Source organism: Pholcus phalangioides, unplaced genomic scaffold, assembly GCF_987345545.1.
Source record: "Pholcus phalangioides strain wild (caught in Gottingen) unplaced genomic scaffold, Ppha-v1.0 ptg000015l_1, whole genome shotgun sequence".
In the NCBI taxonomy this organism is placed as follows: Eukaryota; Metazoa; Arthropoda; class Arachnida; order Araneae; family Pholcidae; genus Pholcus; species Pholcus phalangioides.
This window is the reverse complement of record NW_028301608.1, coordinates 100,081,232-100,106,943: the sequence shown is the minus strand read 5'-3', so window position 1 is coordinate 100,106,943 and position 25,712 is coordinate 100,081,232. Positions and strand designations below refer to the sequence as shown.

At 37.5% G+C, this 25,712-nt stretch overlaps 1 protein-coding gene across 3 annotated transcripts; it reads left to right on the top strand.

Annotated features, from left to right (window-relative positions):
• The first annotated feature begins 224 nt into the window (after window positions 1-224).
• Window positions 225-22,110, top strand: LOC149077198 (retinol dehydrogenase 7-like). 3 transcript variants are annotated; one of them, XM_089244941.1, is made up of 5 exons: window positions 225-662; window positions 9,021-9,233; window positions 9,425-9,607; window positions 10,058-10,190; window positions 12,473-13,064. In XM_089244941.1, the coding sequence occupies exons 1-5, from the start codon at window positions 446-448 to the stop codon at window positions 12,825-12,827; spliced, it is 1,101 nt and encodes a 366-aa protein (XP_089101067.1). In that variant the 5' UTR covers window positions 225-445; the 3' UTR covers window positions 12,828-13,064. The 3 variants fall into 3 exon arrangements, with proteins under 3 accessions (XP_089101067.1, XP_089101068.1, XP_089101069.1); XM_089244942.1 differs by lacking the exon at window positions 12,473-13,064 and adding an exon at window positions 18,648-20,468 and having other exon boundaries at window positions 267-662; XM_089244943.1 differs by lacking the exon at window positions 12,473-13,064 and adding an exon at window positions 21,683-22,110 and having other exon boundaries at window positions 330-662.
• Window positions 22,111-25,712: the final 3,602 nt, after the last annotated feature.

The window sequence follows — 25,712 nt, the reverse complement described above, 5'->3', positions numbered from 1 at the left end:
AGCTACCGATACGAGCACGCAACACACACACACACACGCACGCATGCAGGTGTATTCAAACGTTATCGTAATCATTTAACCCATATCCATTCTACGAGAAACAACTGATAAAAATTCTGTCACAGCCGAATCGACGTTCATGAAGGGACCAAAGGTCAAATCACTATCGGCAAAAATTATTCGGAAAATAATAACTAATTTTTTATCTTCTTTTTTTTTTCTCGAAATAATTTCGTATCATATCATTGGATGACAGCTTTGAACTGATTCCACCACGGACTTTACTAAGGGGGAAAAGAAACCATTCTCATTATTATCTTTGACGTTGGGAAATAACTAGGTGAGGGGAAAAGTAGGAAAAAGAAAGCCACAGAGCAAGAGGAAGTCGAGCCGGGACTATATACTAAAAAATCTCTCCATCTAAGCTTTTGAAGCCCGACCTGAGATGAAGAACAGCTTGTTTGTCTTGTTGTACTGCCTGTCGTGGCCGGCATTGCTTAGGATACTGCATGCCGTGCTGCCGCAATGTGCATCATGCGCGTTCAGTTTCACTGGAAGTTGTTTACTCGGAGCGATAATCGCTTATTATTTCTATCCGATATTCAAGAGGAGTTATTTTGATGGACAAGTGTTGCCACACAACAAGGCTGTCTTCATTACAGGTAAGATCTTAATGTGCATGTCACGGTAAAGGCTCGAGGATTAGTAAATACTAAGTTTTACAGAAGCTAGGTTCACATCCATATTTTTATGGGCATCTTTTTATCAGCCACCTCGTTGGGCATTTTGCCTGTTGTGGCGTTGTATTTGTATTTGTATTTGTAAAGAAATGTTTATTGAGCATCATTATTATTAATTAACAGTTAATAAAATTTTTCAAGCGTGATTCGAGGCGTGCATAAAAAACTTGTAATGATATTAAGTAATAATATAATATGATAATAAATATTTCATATCAAGTAGTGATAAGTTTGTGATGTTTAATTAATAACAGTTTCATAAAAACGCGTTCTGTTCACTGGTGGAACGAACAGAATGACCTTTTACCGATTGGTTTTGGCAATTCGTTTAGTAAAAATAAGAATGCTAATGAGCATTTTATGATGCATAATCAGCGATTCTCTTTGGTAAATTCTGGGTCGTACAGGCGTTTTTCGGACTGTAATAAATCCGCTTATTATGCAGGAGTACCGATAGTTTCGGTAAGTTTGATAAATATTTATCACATTGTACACTATTTTATCTGCGATTATGCATCATTCCCAAATTAAATTGGTAAGCTAGATTAATTTGAAATAATCATATGCAGATACATTGACGTATGCACAGGGGAGAAGATTTTGGGTTCTAATCCCCCAAGCCGAGATTATAATTTTATTTTGTAGGGCAAAACGTAAACCCCCCCTCGAAAAAATTCTGCGTACTCCCATTGAATTTACTTATTCTGCGTGCGTGCAGATATATAATAACCTTTGCTTAACTACTTATCAGTTTTGGGTGCATTACGTGACGAGTGTACTAAATGTCTTTTACGACTAAAATTAAATTAAAATAAGAGTAAAGAAGACGAAAACCTACATAAAAATTATCATTAGTGCAGTTGCGCTGGCTTTCTTCATACATACCCAGGGCTGCAGCAGGGGGGGCGGGGAGTAGCTGGATCTGATGCCTCGAGTGCTGGACCGTGGGGAAGGGGAAGCAAATTTCATCCTTTAAATGCTCCTTCAACATTGCAAGGTTATGCCCAAAATGCGTGCTTGCCAAGCATCTAGTTAGCCCTGTACGTATCAGCATAACCAATATTAACGATCAAATTCCTCATTTTTGACTGAAATTTATGCATTTGACATATTCATCGATTTTATCGTATTTATTAATATGAGCTGGGAGTTATATATAAATAATAGTATGTGTATGATAAATTTCCGGTTTATGAACAAAATTTAAACCTACCAGAATGTGGCTGGCGATTATGTGTTATTACCGAATTAAAAAACCATAATATTCAAACCCGTATCATACTCAGAGAAATTTAGTCTTTTGAAAAAAAAGAACTTTTAACTTATATACATTTCTTTGAAAAAGTTGATTTTGTGATTCACATTAATATTGATTGGAGCTAAGATGGATTAAACAATATCTTCAAATCAGGTAATTACGTAAATGACAATTTGAGAATTCAAATGATTCTATAGAAGAAATCTGAGTAATATGATATTGCAAAAGTTTCACTGAATCTTTATTAATTAAATTTTTAATTCGACTTAACATTTATAAAACTTATCATCCCAAGATGATAAGTCATAAACAATGACCATCCCAAGATGGTCTCTCTGGTTAGTAGTGCCGTACACAGAAAATAGCAATACCTATTACGTACTTCCTTAGAGCTTTCGATGTGGTGAAAAATACCGATGTAAAAATATACTACTACGCAATGTAGAAAAAAACTTTAAGAGGACCATGTTTCAACCCTTCATGCGGCAATGACGAGATATCTCGCCTCCATAAAATCCTCTTATTTTAGCATTGACATGCTCAGATAGTTTGAAAAAATTTCTCAATAGAAAACTTTTCCCTATATCCCTTAGTTTGCACCTGCTGAGAATGGGAAGGAAGCCTACTTCGTTAAAAAAGTATGGCATTTTTAAGGGGGTTTAGTGATTATGGCTTAAAGGGTTAACCGAATATCGTGAATCAAGTAACCAATTACAGTTTCTTGCGGTGACTAAACAAATAAAAGGGCATTTTCTAGTGGTACTAACAATGCCGATTTAAAAAGATGGCAACAACAGCATAAATTTGATGACATGTGATGTTAATGTTGCCTCTAGATATAACGATAATCCCTCTAAAACGATATTTCTTCTTGTTCCACCGAGTATCATTGTATTGAGGTTTCACTGCATATAATTCGAAATGGCTGACAATTATTGAATCATTCATTACAATCACACAAATTTCCATGTTTTTGAAATCATCGTGAAAATAATAATATATGTATATTTTATTAATGAATTTCAAAAAAGAAATTAATACATTCTAAAAATAAGTCATAAATTTTGAAAATAAATTTGAATCTGAAAATTGAAATAATGAATCGAAAAAAAAAGAAATGGTGAATCTAATAAATGAGCTACACAGTTTAAAATGAATTAATCAATTTTTAACCCTTCATCTACCACATTCTGAAAAGAAAAATAAGAAGAAAGAAATAATAAATTAATATAAAAATATAAGTATAATGATATAATAATAATTAACTATCATGTAAATTATTTGGTTGGCCATTTTAGTTCTATTTAAAGACAAACAAAAAAATACTGTTTTTCAAACAATTATTTAGTACAAAACAAATTATCTAACCTGGTACCTTAAAGTACCGTCAGTAGGTAAAGATTAAGTGAATTAATTGATTTCAAAAATTGAATTATCAATATCAGTAGCAAATTAATCAATTTCAAAAATTGAATTATCAATTTCAAAAATTGAATTATCAATTTCAAAAATTGAATTATCAATTTCAAAAATTGAATTATCAATTTCAAAAATTGAATTATCAATTTCAAAAATTGAATTATCAATTTTAGTAGTAGTTTAATGAATTTAATGAAAATTTTAAATGAATAGAATATAATGCAATTAAAAAAATTTATAACCTCAACTTATTTTCATGATATAATTTTCTCCCTTATTTGAGTGACAACGGAAATAAATTAAATTTTTTATTGTTTTTCCTCTGGATTATTACGATGTTTTGATTGTATTCTGGCCTATTTCATTGAATTGTCTCCTTCCTCGATGAGACAAGAAACTGGTGACACATGGGTAACGATGTCAAATTTGAGATTCCATAAGCCTCTGACGAATGACTTATTTCCTTTCTGCTAAAAAAAGAAAAATTTCTTCGTTGCTTTTCCTTTCATAACAATAAAATAGTTAGGAGTGAGGAAAAAAAGAGTGTCATAATGATCATTTGGTTTCAGAGCACGTGATTTTCGGCCTCCATTTCGTAAAGATATCTTCTTCTACGCATTGTCTTCTTCGTCTTTTTTTTTTACTTTATAAATGCTTATATTGTGCAACCTTCTTCTTTGGGTCGTAGAAGAAAAAGGACAATAGGAAAATACCGGAAATGCAGAAAATATTAAATGGTTGCCGGCTGTTGTAGGAAAGATGTTTATGTTAAAAAATCATGTATATATTTGATGTTACATGCATGTTCCTGTATTAGGAAACGAAACGAAGCATGATTGAAAACATACAATGAGGATTTGAAAAGTTTCTTACGCTTCTATTTCCTTTTAAAACACTTCTCATTATTTATTTATTTAAAAATACAAACTACACGCAAAAGCCCAGTTACGGTTTGCATATATGAATATAAGATAAAGATAAAAACATATGTATATACAAGATAAAAATTTAAATATATACATCATCATTATTACTGCATCTTAGAAATCGGTAGAGTGGAGAATTTTTCAAAACATTAGAACTTAATGGAGGAACATAAAAAGATTACGGCATCTAAGATTGATTCATAGGCGATAAAAAGTAATAAGATTTAGAATATCAGGTGCATCAATATCAAAGTAAAGAATTTTTACAAAAAATCTAGAAAGGGCCCGGAGACGGCGCGCGAGTACCATGATAATCATAACTGAACGATGAGCGAAGTATTTCGTTTGGTAAGTAATGATTACGTGACTGATGTTTCTTAAAATACATACAGCGTAAAAACCTGTTTTGAACACGTTCAATTTTAACTATATTAAATAAGCAATGTGAATTCTGAATTATGCTACAGTATTCCAAAACAGATCGAACATAGGAATTGAAAAGTAACGATAGTTTCAACATTGTGGAAAAGCTTACTATTACGAATTACAAAACCAAGACCGCTGGATGCTTTAGACACAATATAATTAATATGTTGGTTAAATGAAAAAGAACTATGAAATATTACACCTAAATCCTTCACACAATCAACACTTAGAAGTAATTGACCATCAATACTGTAATCATATATAAGTGGGGAATGTCTCCTACTGGTAATAAATTTACACTTATCAATGTTTAAATATAAATTATTATTTACGCACCATAAATTAAGTTTGTTAATAGATTCTTGTCATTTAGCAGCGTCATCGACATAATTAATAACGTGAAAATTTTTTACATCATCAGCAAACATTAAGCATGTAGTATCAATACACAATCAGGTAAATCATTTATAAATAAAATAAAAAGTAAGGGACCCAAAATCGACCCCTGGGGAACACCAGAATAACATGCATAACAAGAGAATTTACAACCATTAACAAGTACTCTCTGAGATCTCCCAGTAAGGTATGACTCAATCCACTTGAGCAGATGTCCAGAAAAGCCCCAACCCCTGATCTTCTGAAAAAGAATAACATGATTGATTGAATCGAAAGCCTTTGAGAAATCAGTATAAACAACATCAATTTGCTGCATATTATCTATAGTTTGTGCTATAACTTGAGGAAATTCGACTAAATTGGTTAATGAAGATCTGTTGGCAATAAAATCATGTTGGCAATAAAATCATGCTGACAATGAAAAAACGAGGAACGAACGTGGCTATAAATTCTTTCACGGATGATAAGTTCAAATACCTTACAAATGGAATTAATTTCAACTATATGACGATAATTTAAAACATCAGATTTATCACCATTTTTGAAGACAGGCAACACTGAGCAAGTCTTCCAAATTGTAGGAAAGACACTTGAACTACTAATAGAGATATTAAAATGATAGACAGAGGGACAGCTAAATATGAGCCGCTTATTACAAATAAGTTTCCCAAAAACATCAGTAATTTTCAGCAGGAATAGACGAAAAATTAAGGTGAACGTACAGAGGTATGGGCATATAAGAGACTTCATTCTTATCAGATTTGTGAGCGCATTTGATGGGCATGCAAATGACAACTTTGGCTATATACCAGACCGAAATCAGCATAATGTGAATTCATGATACCCTTGTACAAGAATCATTGTACACGACATTTTTAATTAGCGAGTTCACTAATATCTCAGGAGAATAATGTTGAGTATAAACATGGAAACTCTGCAGTGCTCACGGTTGAATGTGTTCGGTATAGATGGTGGGAATATAGGAACTTTGAAAGAGGAAGAAGTTTTCCTACTTTTTCACTGCAGGTTTGAGATTCAGATTGGAATTACTAATATCTTGCGCTATCCTAAAGTGGGAATCTTAGTCCTAACTACTATTTGAAATTTTTATTTTTCCAGTAAAATAGACTTGAAGTGGTAATTGAATTTCGCAGCACCCTAAAAAGCCATGCACCTGAGTTGGAAATCATTTAACTCGGTTGTAAAGGGTCTACAGGTCTAAATTCATGGGACTAACTTCAAGAGGTAATATAAGACTCCTAAACAAGCATTTTCGGTCATAAAATGTGCGGTTGAATCGTAATAGCAAATGCGGTAGACGGTGCTCTTAGAACAGTAATTCCCAACATGGGTGTTAACGCCCCCTTGGGGGCGATGTAATGTCCCAGGGGGACGGTAGAAGCTACAAGCATAAGATAGGATCCTATGGGTTAGATTGCGTTGGGCGGCGATGGGAGAAAAAAAAATTCCGAAGAAGGGGCGATGGGACAAAAAAGGTTGGGAGACTGTTTTACCGATGGATTTGCTGCGATATCAGCTATCAACCATTCGAAGGTGCATATACATCTTCGAATTGGATTGTAGTTAGTTTTTAATTAGTGCAAGGACCATCAAGGTTATGCTGCGCCAAGCAAGGATCAACCACAGTACAATGACTTGTGGTGGAATTTGCGTTACCCAAGTTGCACCATGAGAAGGTCTACCGCATTAAAATACCCTGCACTCTCGAATGGTTGATTGCACTTATTAAAGAAAATCCGTCAGAAATATATACAGTATTTGCTTTTGGTAAAGTGCTGTTGTGGTCTCTCTAAACACACTCTCTTCCGCCTTTGCTATTGCAATACAACTGCACATTTTATGATCGGAAATGCTTGTTTAGGAGTCATATCACCTCTTAAAGTTTGCCCATGAATTCAGAATAATCCTGTGTATTACCATTACAAAAACTTCGGCCGGGCGCCAAATGTGGCCTGCCAAAGGGGTTTCATTCGGTCCGTGAAAGGTGTTCCGCTAGAAAAGTATCAATGCACACAACACGATAAATACCTTTTTATTCTAGCGCATGACCACATTTCCTTCTTAAAAGACGGAAAATTGGGATCCATATGGGACGTTGCCAATCACCGCAAAAAACTGCCAAAGGCAAGTGAAGTTGTCAATGACACTAAAAAATAAATAAAATGCAAAGTTGTGAATTACAGTCAAAATAATTGTCAAAGGTAAATAAAGTAGCAAACTATCACTAAAATTGCTGTAAAATCGCCAATGACGGGAAATAGAGCGCGACTGCAAGTTGCAATGGGTAAAAACGTAATTTACAAAACAAGTACATGTTTGACAAATATGTGAAATGAATAATTTTATATGACTATAACCATGACTATAACTTTATATGACTATAACCTATATTATTTCCATGAAGATTATGATAATTATGACTCTGTCATAATTATCATAATCTTCATGGAAATAATCTTAATTCTTGATTTCAAAAATTTCAGATAGCCTCTTTGAAAATAAGGGAAAAACGGGACATTTGACGGTCAAAATTACGGGAATGTCGCGTAAAATACAGGAAAACAGGTCACCTATATTCAACAAAGACCCTCCTCCAAAACCTTGTGCCTGTTTGAAATTACATATAGGGACTATATTTCAACTTACATTTGGTGCCTGTTTCACACAAATTTGACTTCATCTTCTTATATTACGTCACAAACAAGGATAAAATACTAAATTTTTTTTATCTATGTATTTATATTGGGTGATGAAGTAGATTTATCATTACATTATAGTAATTTTTAGTTTGTTGTCACCGTTATTACTTGAAAATACGATTTGTTTTTCATAGTATTTGAATGCTTCTAATATTTGCTATAAAAAATAAATTTCAGCGCAATCCTAATAAACCTTGAACTCTTTACTTTAAATGCTACAAGAAAGTCAGTAAAATGGCTATAATATACGGTTGATAAATATGAACCGTTACTATTGTTTCTTCAGTAATGTCGCAACCTAAAATTGCTTATAAAAGCGTATTTTTCCTCAAGCAACGATGGCAAATTCGCTAAGCAATCGTTGAGTAATTGTTTAATTGGTGTTGTTTTCTGGGGTTTTTCTGTCCGCTGAAATAAAGTGAAACCGATTTAGGATGGTCCATGTTTTTCCTGTTCCTTTTTTTTTTCTGAATAAAACCCCTTCATTAAACGTCTTTAATGGACCCCAAGTGCATAAAAATTATGGTTAAAAAAAAGTATTTGCGTCATTTTGAGATAGCAGCTCCGACCATGTTGCCACGCGTGTCCATCGATAGTCTGAAGGTTTATGAAAAATGTCGATAGATCGTTTGAAATGATGAAATTTATCTAATGGCTGTAATTTTGATAAGGAATTTCCTGGTGTTGATGTTTCGTAAACATTTCGTTGTTTTTATGAAATCCGGCCGAGGTGTGTAGTCAGTATAAATACAGTGAAGTATCCGTCAAAAACATACCACAGTTATTTCAGGACTGGCACACTGAAACTTTAGTTCTTACGTAAAGCTGTGGGACATCTCTATGAATATTATATATTTCAACTCAATCCTTCTTGTATGTTTTTAACCCTTTAAGCGGCATTGATGAGATATCTCGCCTCCTTGAAAGACCCGTATTTTATCATGGACAAGCCCAGATATTTTGTAAAGTTGATTTCTCAATAGTACACTTTCCCTATACCACTTAGTTTGCACCTGCTGAAAATCGGAATAAATCATACTTAATTTTAAAAGCCATGGCTAATTGAAAGGGGTTTAGGGATATCTTCTGTGCCGCTTAAAGGGTAAGGATATATCGTCTCTCTGAATTCATTCAGGTTGTGACACTGGATTCGGACATGAACTGGCAAAGCGATTGGATTCCAAAGGCTTCATCGTGTTCGCGAGCTGCTTGTTTCCAGAAGGGGAAGGAGCCAAGAAGCTCAGAGAGATTTCTTCCGATCGGCTGCACGTGCTTGGACTGGATGTTGGCAAGGATGAAAGCGTCAGCAAAGCTCTGGAGTACGTCAAGAGCAACTTGGGAAACGCAGGTTAGTCAGTTTCTGCCCGGTCACTACGATTCAGATTACTATTTTCTAAACGATACGATTTCTAAAACTATTAGTTCTGTTGCCGACCAACTTTAATTGAAATAAAAGATTGTAATGCGTTTCATAAAGTTACCTTGTTTATAGATGTCCCACCCGATTCCACACTTAATCATTTTCTTTGGTTTCATTAGAACTATGGGCGCTGGTGAATAACGCAGGTATCTTGAAAGGATTTGACATCGCACTGACAAAGACCGAATACTTCAGTGACGTATTGAACATCAATACTTTGGGACATGTCCGGACCACCAAGGCTTTCTTACCTTTGCTCATCAAGTCGACAGGACGCGTCGTGAATGTCACCAGTCTTGCAAGTATGTATGAGATCACCCAATTACACGCGTGGTCAATATAGTCCCAGTAAAAATGCACTAATGAGCAAATTCAGGTTTTATTTGAAAATAACACTGCTAAAAAAAAAACATGTTCTTGAGGAAATTTTAATGGTTTTAGGGTATATTGGGGCTCCTGATTTCAAAACTGATGTTTTGCCGAATTTGCCCTAGTTTTTGAGATAATGCATACTTCTTTCAACAATGCTATTTGTATGCTGCTTATGTATTACCATTGAAATTTAATTTTCACTTTATCTTAAAAACTACAGCCAACCTGACAAAACCAATACCAGATTCGAAATCAGCGCATCAAAATCATCAAAAAAAATCATTAAAATATCTGTGAGCAAAATCAGTGAAAAGCAGTGTATCAATTATTCTTGTGTTATAAGTATATTCACCCGTTATTTTTTTATGTTTCATGCACAGGTAGGTCTTGCCTCCCACACATGGCTGCATACAGTATGAGCAAATACGCCGCCAGGGCATTCAGCGAAACCCTCCGGCAAGAAATGCATCCATGGGGTGTCAAAGTCATAGAGATTGAACCCGAAGGATTCAGGCAAGTAATCTCGAATTTTTTCCAGAGTTAACGATAGCCAGTAAAAATAGCATGTATGCAATAAGTACATGTTTTAAAATGTTTTATCTCTCTGTAGATTACATTATCACGCGGAATCATTGTAGTTTATCACTGATCTGATACTATTATATGTTCATGGTTTCATGTTTTATCATTTCACGAAGCTTGCTTACGTTCCAGTATATCACCTATGCATTATATCCTACCAATACCATTCTATAATTACTAACAAATTACAATATTAACAGCTTTTGTGTGTGCGTGTTTTTTTTTTCGCTGCTTTTCCTCTGTGCTGTTATCGTCAAAAATGCTTTGAGGTTATGTGTCTTTTTTGCATAGTTGATTATTTTGACTAGAGGGCTAGACCAAAAACCTAAAGATTGTTATAATAAAGAACATTCGTATACACGTTTTCAATAAAATCTCATTGACGTAAATACACAAATTTCAATAATAACACCATATACCAATAATCATCAGGCCACCTCAGTATATCAGGATTGGATTGGATTTATTGTCGCAAGGACCAATTTGGTCAAACTGCGCCAAACAAATGCTTAGTATATCAGAAACGCTTAGCTTCGGTCTTTAATGATCACTGGATGTTGTTCATACTAACATAATGGGGCGAATGAGTACAAACTATTAATCCTTACTGAATGTTAGTCTAACGCAACCGACGATTGTTTTTAATAGGATGACAATGCACAGGGCCACAGAAATGCAGATGTTACCCAGTGGTGCAAAAAACTCGGATACAGAACGATTACTCCGATTGGATCTTGCCTTGATTTCGACATAATCGAGACGAATTCAACAATCCGAGTTCAGTATTTGAAATTTTTTTTTATGACTCGTGCAAATCGAATGACAACTATTTGAGCTGCTAAGCTCTTACGTGTTGATAAGAACTGCAAGATACCACAGTTGGAACCACGTGCTGCCCTTTCCGATTCATCCCGTAACTGCTAGATTTGGTTTAGATTGGGTCTCTCAAAGAATAATGAGATTGGGAGAGATATACAGACGGTTTTATTCTCAGCTCAATATATCAAGGAAACAGATATTTTCTGGATATAATGCCGAGATGAACTCAGAAAGAAAAGTCATCTGGATTCTGCCGGGACTCGAACCCAGACCCTCTCGCAAACAGGGCAAGCATGTTGCCATTCACGCCACCGGAGAAATGACCTTGCCTTCCTTATATCACGCACTGTAGCGCGAAGCGCTGAAATAGGGACATTAGTAGTCTCTTCTAACTTCAGCAAAATGCCCTAGAAAATGTCTGTTTCTTTGATACTTCTACTTCAGCACCTCACGCCACAGTGCGTGAAATAAGGAAGGCAGGACATTGTGTTTTCAGTGACAGATGGCAGCTTGCTTACCAGGTTTGCAAGAGGGTTTGGGTTCGAGTCCTGGCGGGGATTATATGACTTTTCATTACGACTTCACCTCGGCATAATACCCAGAAAATATGTTTCTTTAATAATGCAATTGTTTGGGATATTCAATTTATCTATCGTGAGTTATGGTAATACACACACACACAATATGGCTGTAAAAAACGAAACTTAATCAAATGTCCGAGACCGTATTAGCAGAAAATGCCTCAGACACACTGCTCATATAGTAAGGGATTCAAACAATTATTGTTAAATGTGGAATTCGTTTTAGAAGGCGACCATAAATTATGTTTGTTACTCATCGTCGAAGTCAGTAGCTTCCAAAGAGCACGTTTTGCCACGCAACGAGGTAAATATCATTCCGGAATAGTAGAAAAGAAGAATGGTGAAATGTTTTTTTGAGCTGTTTGTCTATCGGGATTTAGAACATACACTCAACGTTTCACTAGAAGTTTGAGGTTGGTCACCTTGAGGAATTAATAGTTCCAGCAGAACGTCGGTGTTCATACAAAATGTCAAGGAAAAACTGCGCTTTTCAGGAACCAAAAAAAAAAAAAAAGCAGTAAACTTTTGGCATAAAAAAAAAATTGAGAATTTTGGTATATTCATGACATTTTGTATGAACACTGACGATGAGTTTCTTGGCGATCTACAACTTTCACTTTACAATGACACACAAACTCCTGAAGATGCCCATCATTCAAGAGATGTATAATCTCAATTACGGGGGCCAAAAAGCTCGAAAATCTTCCACTATTCTGTTAACGATGGCATGACACACTTCAGAATTGGGGAAAAAACTTAAATTTCTTTTATAGATTCCCCCCGCCTATGAAATATTTCGATTCTCACCATTAGGACGCAGATTGCCGAAGAAACCGTCATTTTATCCGGCTACGAAAAGATGATGCAAGAGTTAGACGAAGAGACAAAAGCCAGTTACGGAAACTTTTACTTCGAAGAGTTCAGGAAACAGTTGCACAAAACCATCACATTGTACTCGCCAAGAGTCTATAAAGTCCTGGACAGCCTGGAAGACGCCGTGTGTCTCGTCGAGCCCTGCAGCATCTACAAACCTTGCAGGAGTCCCATCTATGGATTATGCATCTTCGTAGACGTCAACCTACCGGTTCCTATCCATGATTTCATTATTTGGCTGCACAGGTTGAAGAATGGTTTCCCGATTCCCGAAGAAGCAGAATGTAAATTATGACTTGCCTCATAAATTTAACTCTTTATTGTACATACAAAAAAAAATTGCTTGTTTTATGTCCTGACTTGTGGTGTGCATACCGTCAATAAACCGTTGATGGTTTTGCGTAATCGTTGTTTGCTGTTTCTCAGAAGCTTTTGATGCTTGCGTAGATCCCAAATTAAAACTGTACTGCTTGAAGCGTTTTTTTCCATGCAATATGTGCAATATATTTTCAATAAACCCATGCATATCTGTTCTGTGTGCTTTTTCTTTTGTGATACCATGTCATTTTCGAAAGGAGAGAACTGAGAAATATTTTCAGTCAATACATCTATTGATACTATAACCACCGAGGATTTTTTTACTCAGAAAAACTTCGTTCTGTTGCTACAGGACAATTCAGTAAGTACTCCTTGATCAACTTAACTTGCCCGTAAAAATTTAACTTCCGTTGCTGACCTATCCTAAAAAAGGAGGACTCAAAAGTCATAATCACTGCATAGTCAAACATTAAAAATGAGATAAAGGGGATATTTTCATCCCGTAGTCAGCAAAAGTGGCGCTATAAATCTGCGGTTGCAATGTAAAGGTAGAGACTGGAATACTTTGGCAACCAAAAGTTTCAGCAATGAAGAGGCACGTGGAATATACGAAAGTCATTTTCAGAAAATTGGCCAACACTGATTGGCTTCTGAGCTCTCCAAATAATGGCTGCTGCCTTGCCATACGAATAATTCATTCGCTGCTGCCTTTACATACAAATAGAGTTCGCCCTAAAAAAATTTACTCACTGCTCTGCTGCATTTCCAATAATACACTCAATACTCCCTGGCCATACAAATAACTCACTCGCTCCTCCCTTGTCCTACAAATAATTTACTCCCTGATCCTTTGCCCTACAAATACACTCGTTGCTGCCTTGCTTCACAAGCTACTTCACCATTACTCGCTCCTCTCTTGTCCTACGAAAGATAATTTACTTGTTACTTCTATGCCCTTCGATTAATTTAATGGCTGTTCCCTTACCCATCAAATAATTTACTCGCTGCCTCCTGGCCTCACAAATAATTTACTTGCCGCTTCCTTGCCCTACAAATAGGTTACTCGCTGCTGCCTCGCCCCCACAAATTATTTACTTGCTGCTTCCTTGCCTGTATCCTGTGCATATAATATGGCAAGTGTAAGATAACAGATGAGATGGCACGCCCCCCCCCCTCCAATTGCTTTTAAAATATACCTTCATCCTAATATGTGTACGTTCATCCCTTCTTAACAAAACCCCGAAAAACCCCATCTCGTTTGTAATCACCACAAAATTTGTTAATCGCGACAGTACCCGATTGTCCGGGGAAAACATGTAAAAATTTTGTATGTCCTTATATTTGCTTCTTTTTTCTTTTTTGTCTCAAAATGAAATATTCCGGACTCTACCTCGAAGCTGGGCTAGAAGAGATCTCGGCAACGGGATAAGTCCAGTGGCAAAGTTCTGGCGTTCATTCATTCATTTGTCCCTTGCCGTGGAAATAATTTGCTCACTCTGCTCCTATGTCCTTCAAATAGTTTAATGGCTGTTCCCATCAAATAGTTTAATGGCTGTTCCCATCAAATAATTTACTCGCTGCTTCCTTGTCCCGCAAATAATTTACTTTCTGCTGCTGCCTTGCCATACAAATAACTCATTCGCTGCTTCCCCACACTTCAGGTAATACAGTCGCTGCTGCCTTGCCCTACAAATAGTTCACTCACTGCTGCCTTGCCCTACAAATAGTTCACTCACTGCTCCTTTGCCCTATTAAAAATTTACTCACTGCTCCTCTGCATTTCGAATAGTAGGATCGCCACTCCCCTTCGCCATACAAATAATTTATCTGCCTTGCCTCTGAAATAATTTACGTACTGCTCCCTTGCCCTACAAATGATTTGATCATTGGAAATAAACTAATGGCTGTTCCCTTGCCCTTCAAATAATTTAATAGCTGAGTAAATTATTTACTCACTGCTTCCTTGTCCTACAAATAATTCACTCGCTACTCCTTTGCCCTACAAATAACTTACTCGCTGCTTTGTTCTTCAAATAACTTACTCGAAGCTCCCTTGCCCTTCAACTACTCCCTGCTACCTTGCCCTGCATATTATTTACTCGTGATTTCCTTGCCCTTCAACTACTCCCTGTTACCTTGCCCTACAGATAATTTACAATTGCTCCATCCCTTGTGTGTGTCCATTACTCGCTTGTCTCTTATCCTACAAATGATTTACTTGCTGCGCCTTTGACCTTTAAATAATTTACTCATTCTTCTTTTGTTCTTTAAGTGATTTATTCACCACAGCCTTGCTTTAAAAATAATTGACTCTCCTTAACCCGAATCCTCGTTCACCAGTGAAACACTTACCAGTACTGCTCCTCCCTTCTTCCGATTCTCTCATTTACGGTCGTCTCGTAGCCATCGGCGGATCTCTTTTCCTAACGGTTGTATACCGTTGGGTTTTTTATCCTATAAACACCCTTTTGACTTTGTGTACCCCCCCCCCCCCAAATGTATTTTGATTCAAAATTTCTTTTGTACCAAAATACATTTGAATATACTTGATACAAAAGAAATTTTATCAATTATCAAAGAAAAGATTGGCATATGCTCTTCGCAGTAGTTAGTAAGTTGTCAGATAGCGTCTGAGGGCTAGGAAACGATGTAAAAGTTGTACGTGGTAATGTTTCTTGATCTTCCTTCGCCCTTGGAGAACTGCTGACCATACTTTTTTCTCGCAAAATCCCTTGTTCAGCAGCAGGACCCTTTCTACCTTTAAACCCATTTTTTGATTAAATTTATGGTGAGCAAAAATTTCATAAATAAGGTCTCAGGACCCCCCCCCCCCTCCCGGACTCAGTGAGAGTTCTTGAGGAGAAGAGAACATAATGCACATAAGAAGTCTTCAAAACCGTGGACTCTCTATGAAAATGATGTTTTGAGCCACGATTTGATCTTTTAGTTTTTCGAGGGACACACATTATGCTGGGCTTATACGTTAAGGAGTTCTTGATTCTATGCAGGGCCATCTTAATAGCATCAGGGACTGCCACGAGGGTAGAAACACCTACCTACCAATTTACTTACTTATTCTCAAAAATATAGTGTCAGACCTAATTTTCATTACCCCCACCTGCGCACAAGAGGCCTCCTGGGCTATGTCCAGTCAAGCCCAGGAGGTAAGTTTTGAGAGAGCACTGGTTCTAGGGGTGGCAGGTCTTCTAGATTTAGAAAGTAATCACTTCTTACAGAGCGAGGGCGTCTTAATTAACACATAGGCCTAACCGGGGAACGTCAGGCGTCCCGACTGAGTATTTAGTTTTGCTGCGCTTTCCCAACTTTCCTCTGATATTTAAATTCAAATAACTGCGAATATTCCACTTGGGAATAATTCGGTTTTTATGTACAGGGGTATCCGAATAAAAAAATTACTATTTTTATTTCGATAGCTATACAACCCCTTACAACACGAATGACGTACTTGAGTTCTACACGTTATTTGGGCACTTTTTCTCACTGGAAGTATGCCTCTAGGATCAAAGGTTCACCAGTAAAATGTTCACCGGCTAGGGAAATTGAGTATTCACCCTGTATATAAGACGTATATATGTCACCACCATCCTATTTCTCAAGCCTCATCGCCATTAGAAATCCGTATGGTACGGTCCCCTAACAAGACACTTTCCTGATTGTTGTGTAAAAACTGTGTGAAACCTCCAGCTGAGAAAAAAAAATTAGCATACACTTATCTGAATCGATTCGAATAGGTTACACGAAAATGCAGTGTATTACTACAGTCGAATCCCGTTATAACGAATGCCAAGAGACCGGAGGAATCACTTCGTTAAAACGAAATTTCGTTATAAAGGAATTCCAGGTTACCTAGCATTGTTCCTATGTAAACTTATTTGGGGAATTAGAAAAGTGTTCGTTAAAACGAGATTTTTCGCTGTAACGGTATTCGACTGTATAAGTAAATACTCAATGGGAAACGAAACTTTAAGGATTTCACATAAAGGAAAAATTGGGAACTAAATGAAAATTTAAAAAAATTTTAAGCAATATTTAGTTTGCTGTAAAAAAATAAGTAAAATAAATAAAATTAAAAAATTAATGTTTTTTTTTTCTTCAAGAGCTCGAAAGAATTGGACGGTATAGTAAAATGAATATTGCACCCTAAAGCCTCCTTTGAAAATTTTCTTCGACCGTTTACTTGACGCGAACGAGATATATCGCCATAGCCTGGCTGGAATAAACATATGTAAGCCACCTTAGATGATGTCGCTTGAGGTAACCACAGGCTGTGGTAATATATTTACTGATTCTTATTAATTGGTACATATATTGCCGCCACAGAGAATGCGGAAATTTTGTCTAAGTGAATATAAAAGAGATAGTGAAAGAAATGTGGTGTTGCGTGCGTGCCAAGAATGCGTGTGGTTGTAATCGGTGACATTACCCCCCCCCCCCATTTCTGAAATGTTGCTGAAAACATTACTTTTGGCGACATTTAATGGGATGAAATTTATACATCGCCCAAATTTATAGCCAAAAATTCATCAGGAAAGAAGTTTATTTCGTATAAATTTTTCATTCATTTCATTTCTGTTAGTGATATTAAATGCGAATATAGCTTTTAGCTTATTTGAAAAAAAAAAAAGCCCCGAAATTTACCCCCCTCCATATCATTATCAGGGTATGTTTGCAAGACTAACGCCCTATTTACACATGGAACGCTCAAATCAGTCTCGATTAGCCCGAGAAAATGAAATTTTCAAATATATCTCAAATTGCCCGCTTTTGCTACTAAAAGCACTCCAAAGCCTAGGGGACTAATGAAAAAAGGAGCAGTATTTAATTTCTTACCTTCTCACGATCTCGATATTGGCCAATACTGCGTAGTGAGGGCATAGATAAGACATTTATTAAAAACTTAACGATTTAATAGTGTATATAAAGACAGGAGGGGTATTTTGTCACAACCACAGTGAACGATCAAATAAAAACAAGCTGGTTATTGCAACGTACGAAAGAAGCATGGAACGGAGTGCGTCCTCTGTATGTGAAAGGGTGCACTATGAATATAAAGGAACATTTCAGAATCGCGATACTGGTGCAGCGAGGCAATAAGCTCGTGAAGTCCCACGGTATCGCTCAAAACATTATAAAACATGTATAAAAAAACGAGCGGCAGAGTGCAATTGTTAAATCTGCAATAAAAAACCTATTAGATATGACAACAGTTCACTACTCATCACCTCTCGCGCTTCTTGGCAATATCTATGGGAAAACTTTTTTTCCCTTCCGTTTCCTTTCTTTCCTCCCGCTTCTCTGTTTCTAGAAACTAATTATTTCTCTCTCTCTCTTTTTGTCTGTGCTGTACTTGATCATGTATTGATTGAATGACGTCACTCTAACTTTCTGGGATTGCGGGATTTTTATATTTATTCTTGGTTTCTTTCTGTTGGCGTTCAAAATATTTATATTTACATTTTTTTTGAGTGACTCATAATAATTCCGCCAAATTTTTTTACATTTATTTGCGCATTTAAATGAGTAGAATAAATGGCAATATTTTCAAAACATTTGAAGACGTGACTTTGAGACCCTGTCCTTGTTAGCTGCGCATCCCGAATGTTGTCCAAAATTATCGTTTTCACAAGGAATAAAAGCTATTTATATGATTTACTAGCTAAATCGCCATAATCAACAATAAATCCAGAACTATTTACAAATATTTCGTGACATTATTGATAGTTTGCTTGAACGGAATCCCTTAGCCCGTCGTTGTTTTTTTTTTTATCACGTGTAGGACAAATCTAAGCGACCCTGACCTGGTCACTTCGAAATTCGACAGTGAAATCAGCGAAGTTCCAGAAGATGTCAAAGTCCTTCACGGAGAAGATTATCTCAGGCAGTTCAGGTCAAAAATCCGTACTGCATCGAGCCTTTGTTCACCGAGAATCTTCAAGGTACCGGAAGCCATGGAAGACGCCGTTTGTCTCCTGGAACCTTGTCACGTCTATAATCCTGCCAGAAACGCGTTTGCTGGCTTTCTCGTCTTCGTGATCAGGTTCTCACACTCATCAGTTATTGATCAAGTAGTTCGCATTTACAAATGGCTTTACAGTCATCCATCACCTGCCAAAAGGTCTCGGCAATAATTGTTCTTAAAGCGGTCGTATTACGATCACTGTGAACGGGGGAATTTTGATCAAATATATAAAAAATTCGTTGATTTTTTTCATTTTGTACAAATTTTTTTTGTGAATAAATCTATTGAAAAAAAAAATGTTTTAGATTCCAATTGACGTTCGAATTGTTTTCCTGAATCAATCCTGAATCCTGAATCAATGGAATGTTTGATACATTAGCAGAAGCTTTCGTAAAGCCAACAAAATGCTATGGAATGATTGTTAACCCTTAGGGGTCGTTCAAGTATTACGTAAGCAAATTTTTAGCCATTTTTGTCTCCCCCCCCCCTTGTCAGCAAAATTTCGTCATCAACTCTGCCCCTCTGAATCATATTTTTATACAGGGGTGGTTGATGACGTAAGCATTATCCAAACCCCCTCCCACCCCCTTGTCATCCAAAGTCAGCAAATCGGAAACTCCCTCCCCCCCCCATCGATGATGACGTAATACTTGAACGGCCCCTTGCAGTGGTAATCCGCTCAAAACACCGACCCCGAGCCCACATACCGTTGTGTTTTCTTCTGTTAATATAATGTTCCTGATAACATGCTTTCCTTTCTCCCGTCCAGTCAATTAACTGCCGTTGCCGCAATGGTGGTCGGCTGAAGTTGGTTTTCTATGGTGACCAACTACGAGGCACGAATGTGAGCTGGTCTTCCCGTTGAAAAGCCTCGCCTCAAAGAGCGATAGGCCTACAACGTTACAATCATTACACTTCACTCATAGTTATAAAAATTGACGGCAGATGGCAAGCACAACAAGCATTGCACGGAAACAAACTTCATATTAAATTTACAACACGTACATGCACAGCAGCTTCCAGCATGGCCCTGGTCTTCTTCGACCACCTGCTAAAATCTCTTCATTGAGACAGAGCAGGCCATGATCTGGTTAGGAGGTCAGTCAACTGCGATCAAGTGAGAGGAGTCAGCTTCTGATAACAGAATTGGGGAGAGTAAGGATGTTTTTCCTTTCCCTAAGAGGGTGTATACGATTATGCCTACAGCATAAATAACAGAAAACTATTGTTTTTTCCCTTGTTTATTGTTATTGCTATTTTGTGTTAGGGGAGCATTTATCAACTCGTAATTGAAAAAAAAAGTATTCTTCTTGAAAATAGATGAAAATTTCTAGAAAGTATAGTGATTTCTACTGTGGCAGTTGTAATGCTGATTAGGAAAATTTTAAAAACCTCTCAAAGAGTCAAGTTCTACTTTGCCATTTATCATACAAGGAGATTCAGTAAAACATATTTCAGAAATTACTTTCCAAATTTATAAAAAATAATTTGTAAAAGTTCATAATTTGTAATGTTTTGTTCAATGTTTTGTTCAATAATTTGAATTAATTGAATTAATTATTGTTAATGTTTCGTTCAATAATTTGTAAAAAATTCTTAGATTTCTTCATGTCAATAAATGCCACGCTATGTCATAATGCAATATGGCACATCAAGTGCCAACTGAATTAATGAATTGTTGCCATTTATGTAATACATAGTTGTTACACTTCTGGCATGACGCATCGAAACCAACGGCTAAAGTCCTTGACGCATCATGATATCATATAAGGACGTCGAGAATTTATATTCGTATTGCTGCTTTTCAGAGATGACGTGTTCATCTCCTACAAACCGATTCGAAGTTTCTGTACATTTTTGAAATTATATTTTTTGGTTGTAGTTGCCCATTTTCTTGGTTCCACTTGAACGATTGCACCCAGAAAATACCACTACAGTATTTCTATTGTTGGCAAAAGCAGCGTTAAGGCCATTTCGGAAAGAAGTAATGTTGATAGGTTAAAGAGTGAAACTTGCGCTCCCTTTGGTCCAGCGCTAGGCACCATACCCCCACCCCCAGTTGTGGCTTCGGCAGCAACCAACCGTTGCAGTTTGGATAAGTTGTCGCAATCCAGTGAGCACTTCCTCTCCCAAAGGGCAAATATTTGTTTATCCCCACCCTCACCCCATTCTTTCTGGGCTCTGAGGCTCAAATTTCATGTGAACATGCGCTGAAAATAAATATCATTTGCGACCCAAGGTTACATGGCAAAAGTTTTTATTTTTCTGTATTTACGTGAGTACTATCAACCCTTTTCTTTTGGCGATAGGGTTCTTGGCCATTCCGTGCATGTGTGGGTATTTTTTCTCATATGCCGTATCGAGGTGGGCCAAGGAAAAATTGAGTATTGTAAGCCCATACTGAGTTGGCCTCTGTGACCTTGATGCGCGAAGGGAGGGTTCATTTTCCAAGAAGGGGGAAACGGGAGGAAAAAGGGAAGAAAAAAACTCGATAAAATAGCGCAAAAGACGCGAACGGAAAATACCAACCTGCTTCTTTTCCGTGCGACCTTTTTTCCGAAAGAAGATAAATGGAATCGCCCATCGCGTGACGTTTTATGACGTAACTAGAGACCAACTCAGCATGGGTGTACAATATATGTTTGCTTATTCCATACACTAACTTTCCCCTATTATAACCACCAACTAATACTTCCAATATAGCCAAAATTAACTAACCGTGTCAACTACTACTACTACTACATCCTTGGTGGCTTGTGCATGCGATTTCGATTGATAAATGAAGGTGTATTTACATGTGTGCATAAATAATTCACATAATCTATGATGTTGAAACTTTTTCCGGCATACAGGACTGGTCTTATAGCAGATGGTATAAGACAACGTGAATACGACTCAATTATTAACGAACTTGACGGTGAGACAAAGTTCTTCTTCGGAGAAAGGTATTTCGAAGAACTTAAGAAACGAACCGTGGAAGTCGAGAACCACTGCAGTTCGAGAGTATACAAGGTCATTGATGACTTGGATGACGCCGTATGTCTCTCACAACCCTGCGAGGTGTACATGCCCTGCGAAAACCAACTGCACGGGGTCGTTTTATTCGCGGCAAAGCTGGTGCCTTCATTCGTCATTGACGTCGCGATGAGATGGTACAAATGGAAAAATAATTTTCCGGTTCCCAAGGAGGCCAGAAAATAGGTTGTCACAATTCAGTCGAATCATTTTTCTCATGTACTCCAAGCGTGTGAATGCCCAATAAAACATTATAAATCCTTTTATCATTTATCTGATATTATTACTATCATTTTATCACATGAGAGCTTATTATACCGAGATAAGCTTGAAACTGATTTCGAGTAGCTATGTCTACTAACCACGATCCAAACTCGGAACTCTCTACCTTTAAGACACAATTGCTATTGAGTTCAAGATCTGTCGAACCGAAGGTTGATGTTCGATCGGTTGATGCTTTTTATTTTTTCATAAGGACTACCATGAGGTATATCGCACATCAATTGCTCTGCGTTAATGTCATAGAAAACATTTATTCAATCCCGCCCCGGCTCCCTAACGATCAGGGATGAGATGTTTCGTCCAAACGTAAATGTAAGAATTTAATTCCAGCTCTCCCTGGTTTTTTTACACTTTTCTCATCATCGCGAAGTGTTATTGTATCCCTATGAATGGAAGTTGTTTTTTCCTCTCCTTGTTCTTTTTATAATTTTTTTTTTTTTTTGGTGATTTCCTGCACAAATATGATGTACCTTTCAATTATATGCATATGTAAGAGAGAAAAAGAACACATAGGGAAAGTTAAAGAAGAAAAATCTGCTGTACTCTATTATCTACTTATAGGCTGTGCACACTGTTTTCCCCTTCTATTTATTAATTTATTTCTTCTTCCGTTTTGTAACATGCGAACAAAGAAACCATTTTTTTTTCAGAATTATCACCGATACTTCAAATAAAAATTGTACAAATTTGTAGCCAAAAACCTGTACGTGAGGGGATTTAGTACCATTGCGAGCTCAAATCATCGCCTATTCACAATTTGCACTCTGTCTCTCGATTATAGTGTATTCTCAACCGCTGATGATTATGATTATGACTGATCACTATTTAGCTTATTTATGTTCTAAATCAGTGTTTCCTAAAGTTGGTGATAGAATGGTCCAAGGGGGTGATAGAAGCTATCGGTATAACATAGGACCATATGAGTACACTTGAGTTGAGGGACGATGAGAGGAAAAAATTTCTGAAGAAGGAAGCGATGGAACCAAGAGTTTGGGAAACTATGTTTTTATTTATCGAACTAATGTTTCTCAATTATCACTTACTCAAGCACCCCACCGTGACACACTGAGAAAATAGAAACCCCCAGCACTATACGTGTGTGTGATACTTTACCAGAGAAAAATGACGATATATCAAAGAATCTCTTTTGAATGGAGAAAATTATCACACACACAGCCCAAATAAGATACACCAATTGCATTACATATTGTATTTCTCGCCTGTTATGCAATTTAAAATCCATCAGCTGAGGACACCTGTGTGTTCCAGATCAGTGTTCTTCAACCTTCTTCACAACTGTAGACCGATGAAAAGAGTTTAACAATTTCAGGAACTGGAAAAATTATAAATGGGAAAAAATCACAGACCTCCTGATTGCCGACGGAAATAAAAACGAAATAGAGCTCTGGTATAATATTTAAATTATATCTAAAGTTATATATATATATATATACTAGGGGGGCTCTGCCCCCCTGCCGCCTTTGGCGGCCAACCCCCCCCCCCCACTTCTCTCCCGGACATATCTTGTTTATTTCGTCCCACTTCATCAGCGTGCTATGGAAAAGGGGAAAGGGACGTGTGAAAGCACCAGCCTACTAAAGAAGCGAATTTTAATGAAAATAATAATAAAGCAACAAAAAACAAATGAGATTCATCAAGTACCCCCAGAAAACTTCCCCATGGGGGTCCCCAGATTCAATTCGCTGAATTTCAGTGGGGCCCCACACTGGATATATCTTGGGCTACCGATGTGTTGCAAATTTTACAATGTTAAACCACAAAAATCAATGAGATACATTCAGGGGCACCGAATTACAACCTGCCAACATTTCCATGAAGCCCTGACCTGCAAGCTTGTCGGACACCCCCCTGTGAGAATTTTTCATTTTTATCAATTTTACAACGAATAAAATCCAGGGCCCCACATACAGTAGCGGGGACACAATACGCAGATTTTTAGTGGGGCCCCAGACTGGCTATATCTCGGGTTTCGGCTGTGGCAAATTCTACAACAGAAAAGAATGAGATTCATCCAGGGCCCCCAAAATCAAACCTGTAAACATGGGGCCCCCCGACTTGGAAGCTTGTCGGTCATCCCCCGGAGCGAGTGCCATGAAAAATTTTCATTTGTATTCGTTTTGCCAACGAATAAAATCCAGGGCCCCCAACAAATTACCCGGGACACCAATTCGTATACTTTTGGTGGGGCCCCAGACTGGCTTTATCTCGGGTTTCGGCTGTTGCAAATTCTAAAACAGAAAAGAATGAGATTCATCCAGGGCCCCCAAAACGAAACCTGTAAACATAGGGCCCCCAAAACGAAACCTGTAAACATAGGGCCCCCGACTTGGAAGCTTGTCGGTCATCCCCCGGAGCGAGTGCCATGAAAAATTTTCATTTGTATTCGTTTTACCAACGAATAAAATCCAGGGCCCCCAAAATGAAACCTGTAAACATGGGGCCCCCGACTTGGAAGCTTGTCGGTCATCCCCCGGAGCGAGTGCCATGAAAAATTTTCATTTGTATTCGTTTTACCAACGAATAAAATCCAGGGCCCCCAAAATGAAACCTGTAAACATGGGGCCCCCGACTTGGAAGCTTGTCGGTCATCCCCCGGAGCGAGTGCAATGAAAAATTTCCATTTGTATTCGTTTTACCAACGAATAAAATCCAGGGCCCCCAACCAATTACCCGGGACACCAATTCGCATACTTTTGGTGGGGCCCCAGACTGGATATATCTTTTGCTTCCGCTATCGAAATTTTTCAACGTTAAAGCAGCAAGAAAACAATGAGATCCATCAAGGGCCCCTGGAAATGAAAACTTTTTACTTATACGTGAAATCTTCCCCGGGTACCCCGACCTTGTGTTGGGAGCACTGCTGTTGTGTGTGTATATCACACATATATATACCTCTCGGCATGGACCTCCCCCCCCCCCCACAAAGGAAGGGCTGACAGGGGCCACAACGATTCTTTTCACTTTTTGATTTTTCACACTATAAATTAATCACAGGGGGGCCCCTGAAAAGCTGGTTTGGGGGTTCGAAATCTAAATTCCAGCCTAAGGGCTCTGCTGTAGGATGTAGGAGCCTCTTGGTACATGCACATAACATGGTCCCGATGGGTCAAATGGGTCCCGATATGTGAATATCGACCCAATATCGATATATGATATATGATATCATATCGATATATGAATGTGAATATCGATATATCAATCGAACCCACTTCCGTAACAGAGTTTCCGTCACTCGGTTGCTTAGCAACAGGCCCTTTTCGAGTTTGTTTGTGATTTTATATTATAGAATAGATATATGCAGTGGCTATACGAAGTGGTTGAATTTTTGTCTTGGAAGGCAGGTACTTTTTTACGGACCGGCCCCGGTTCGTGGATCAGGGGTTAAAGAACACTGTTTTAGATATGTCTTCTCTTCCACAAATGATTACATTTTTATCCTCCATAAGAGATGGTTTCGCTACAATTTCCGCATTGAAAGCTGTCTAATGCTTGGATATATGACTTGAAACGCAACGTAGCTGGTGGGTATGACTTTAGAGTAGGTATTGAGGACTTGTAGGTATT

Bases quoted from the DNA above. Each gene is read 5' to 3' on its own strand.
- LOC149077198 (XM_089244941.1), top strand. From the start codon at position 446: ATGAAGAACAGCTTGTTTGTCTTGTTGTACTGCCTGTCGTGGCCGGCA. The intron at 663-9,020 runs GTAAGATCTTAA...GAATTCATTCAG, and splicing joins CAAGGCTGTCTTCATTACAG to GTTGTGACACTGGATTCGGA. The intron at 9,608-10,057 runs GTATGTATGAGA...TTTCATGCACAG, and splicing joins GAATGTCACCAGTCTTGCAA to GTAGGTCTTGCCTCCCACAC.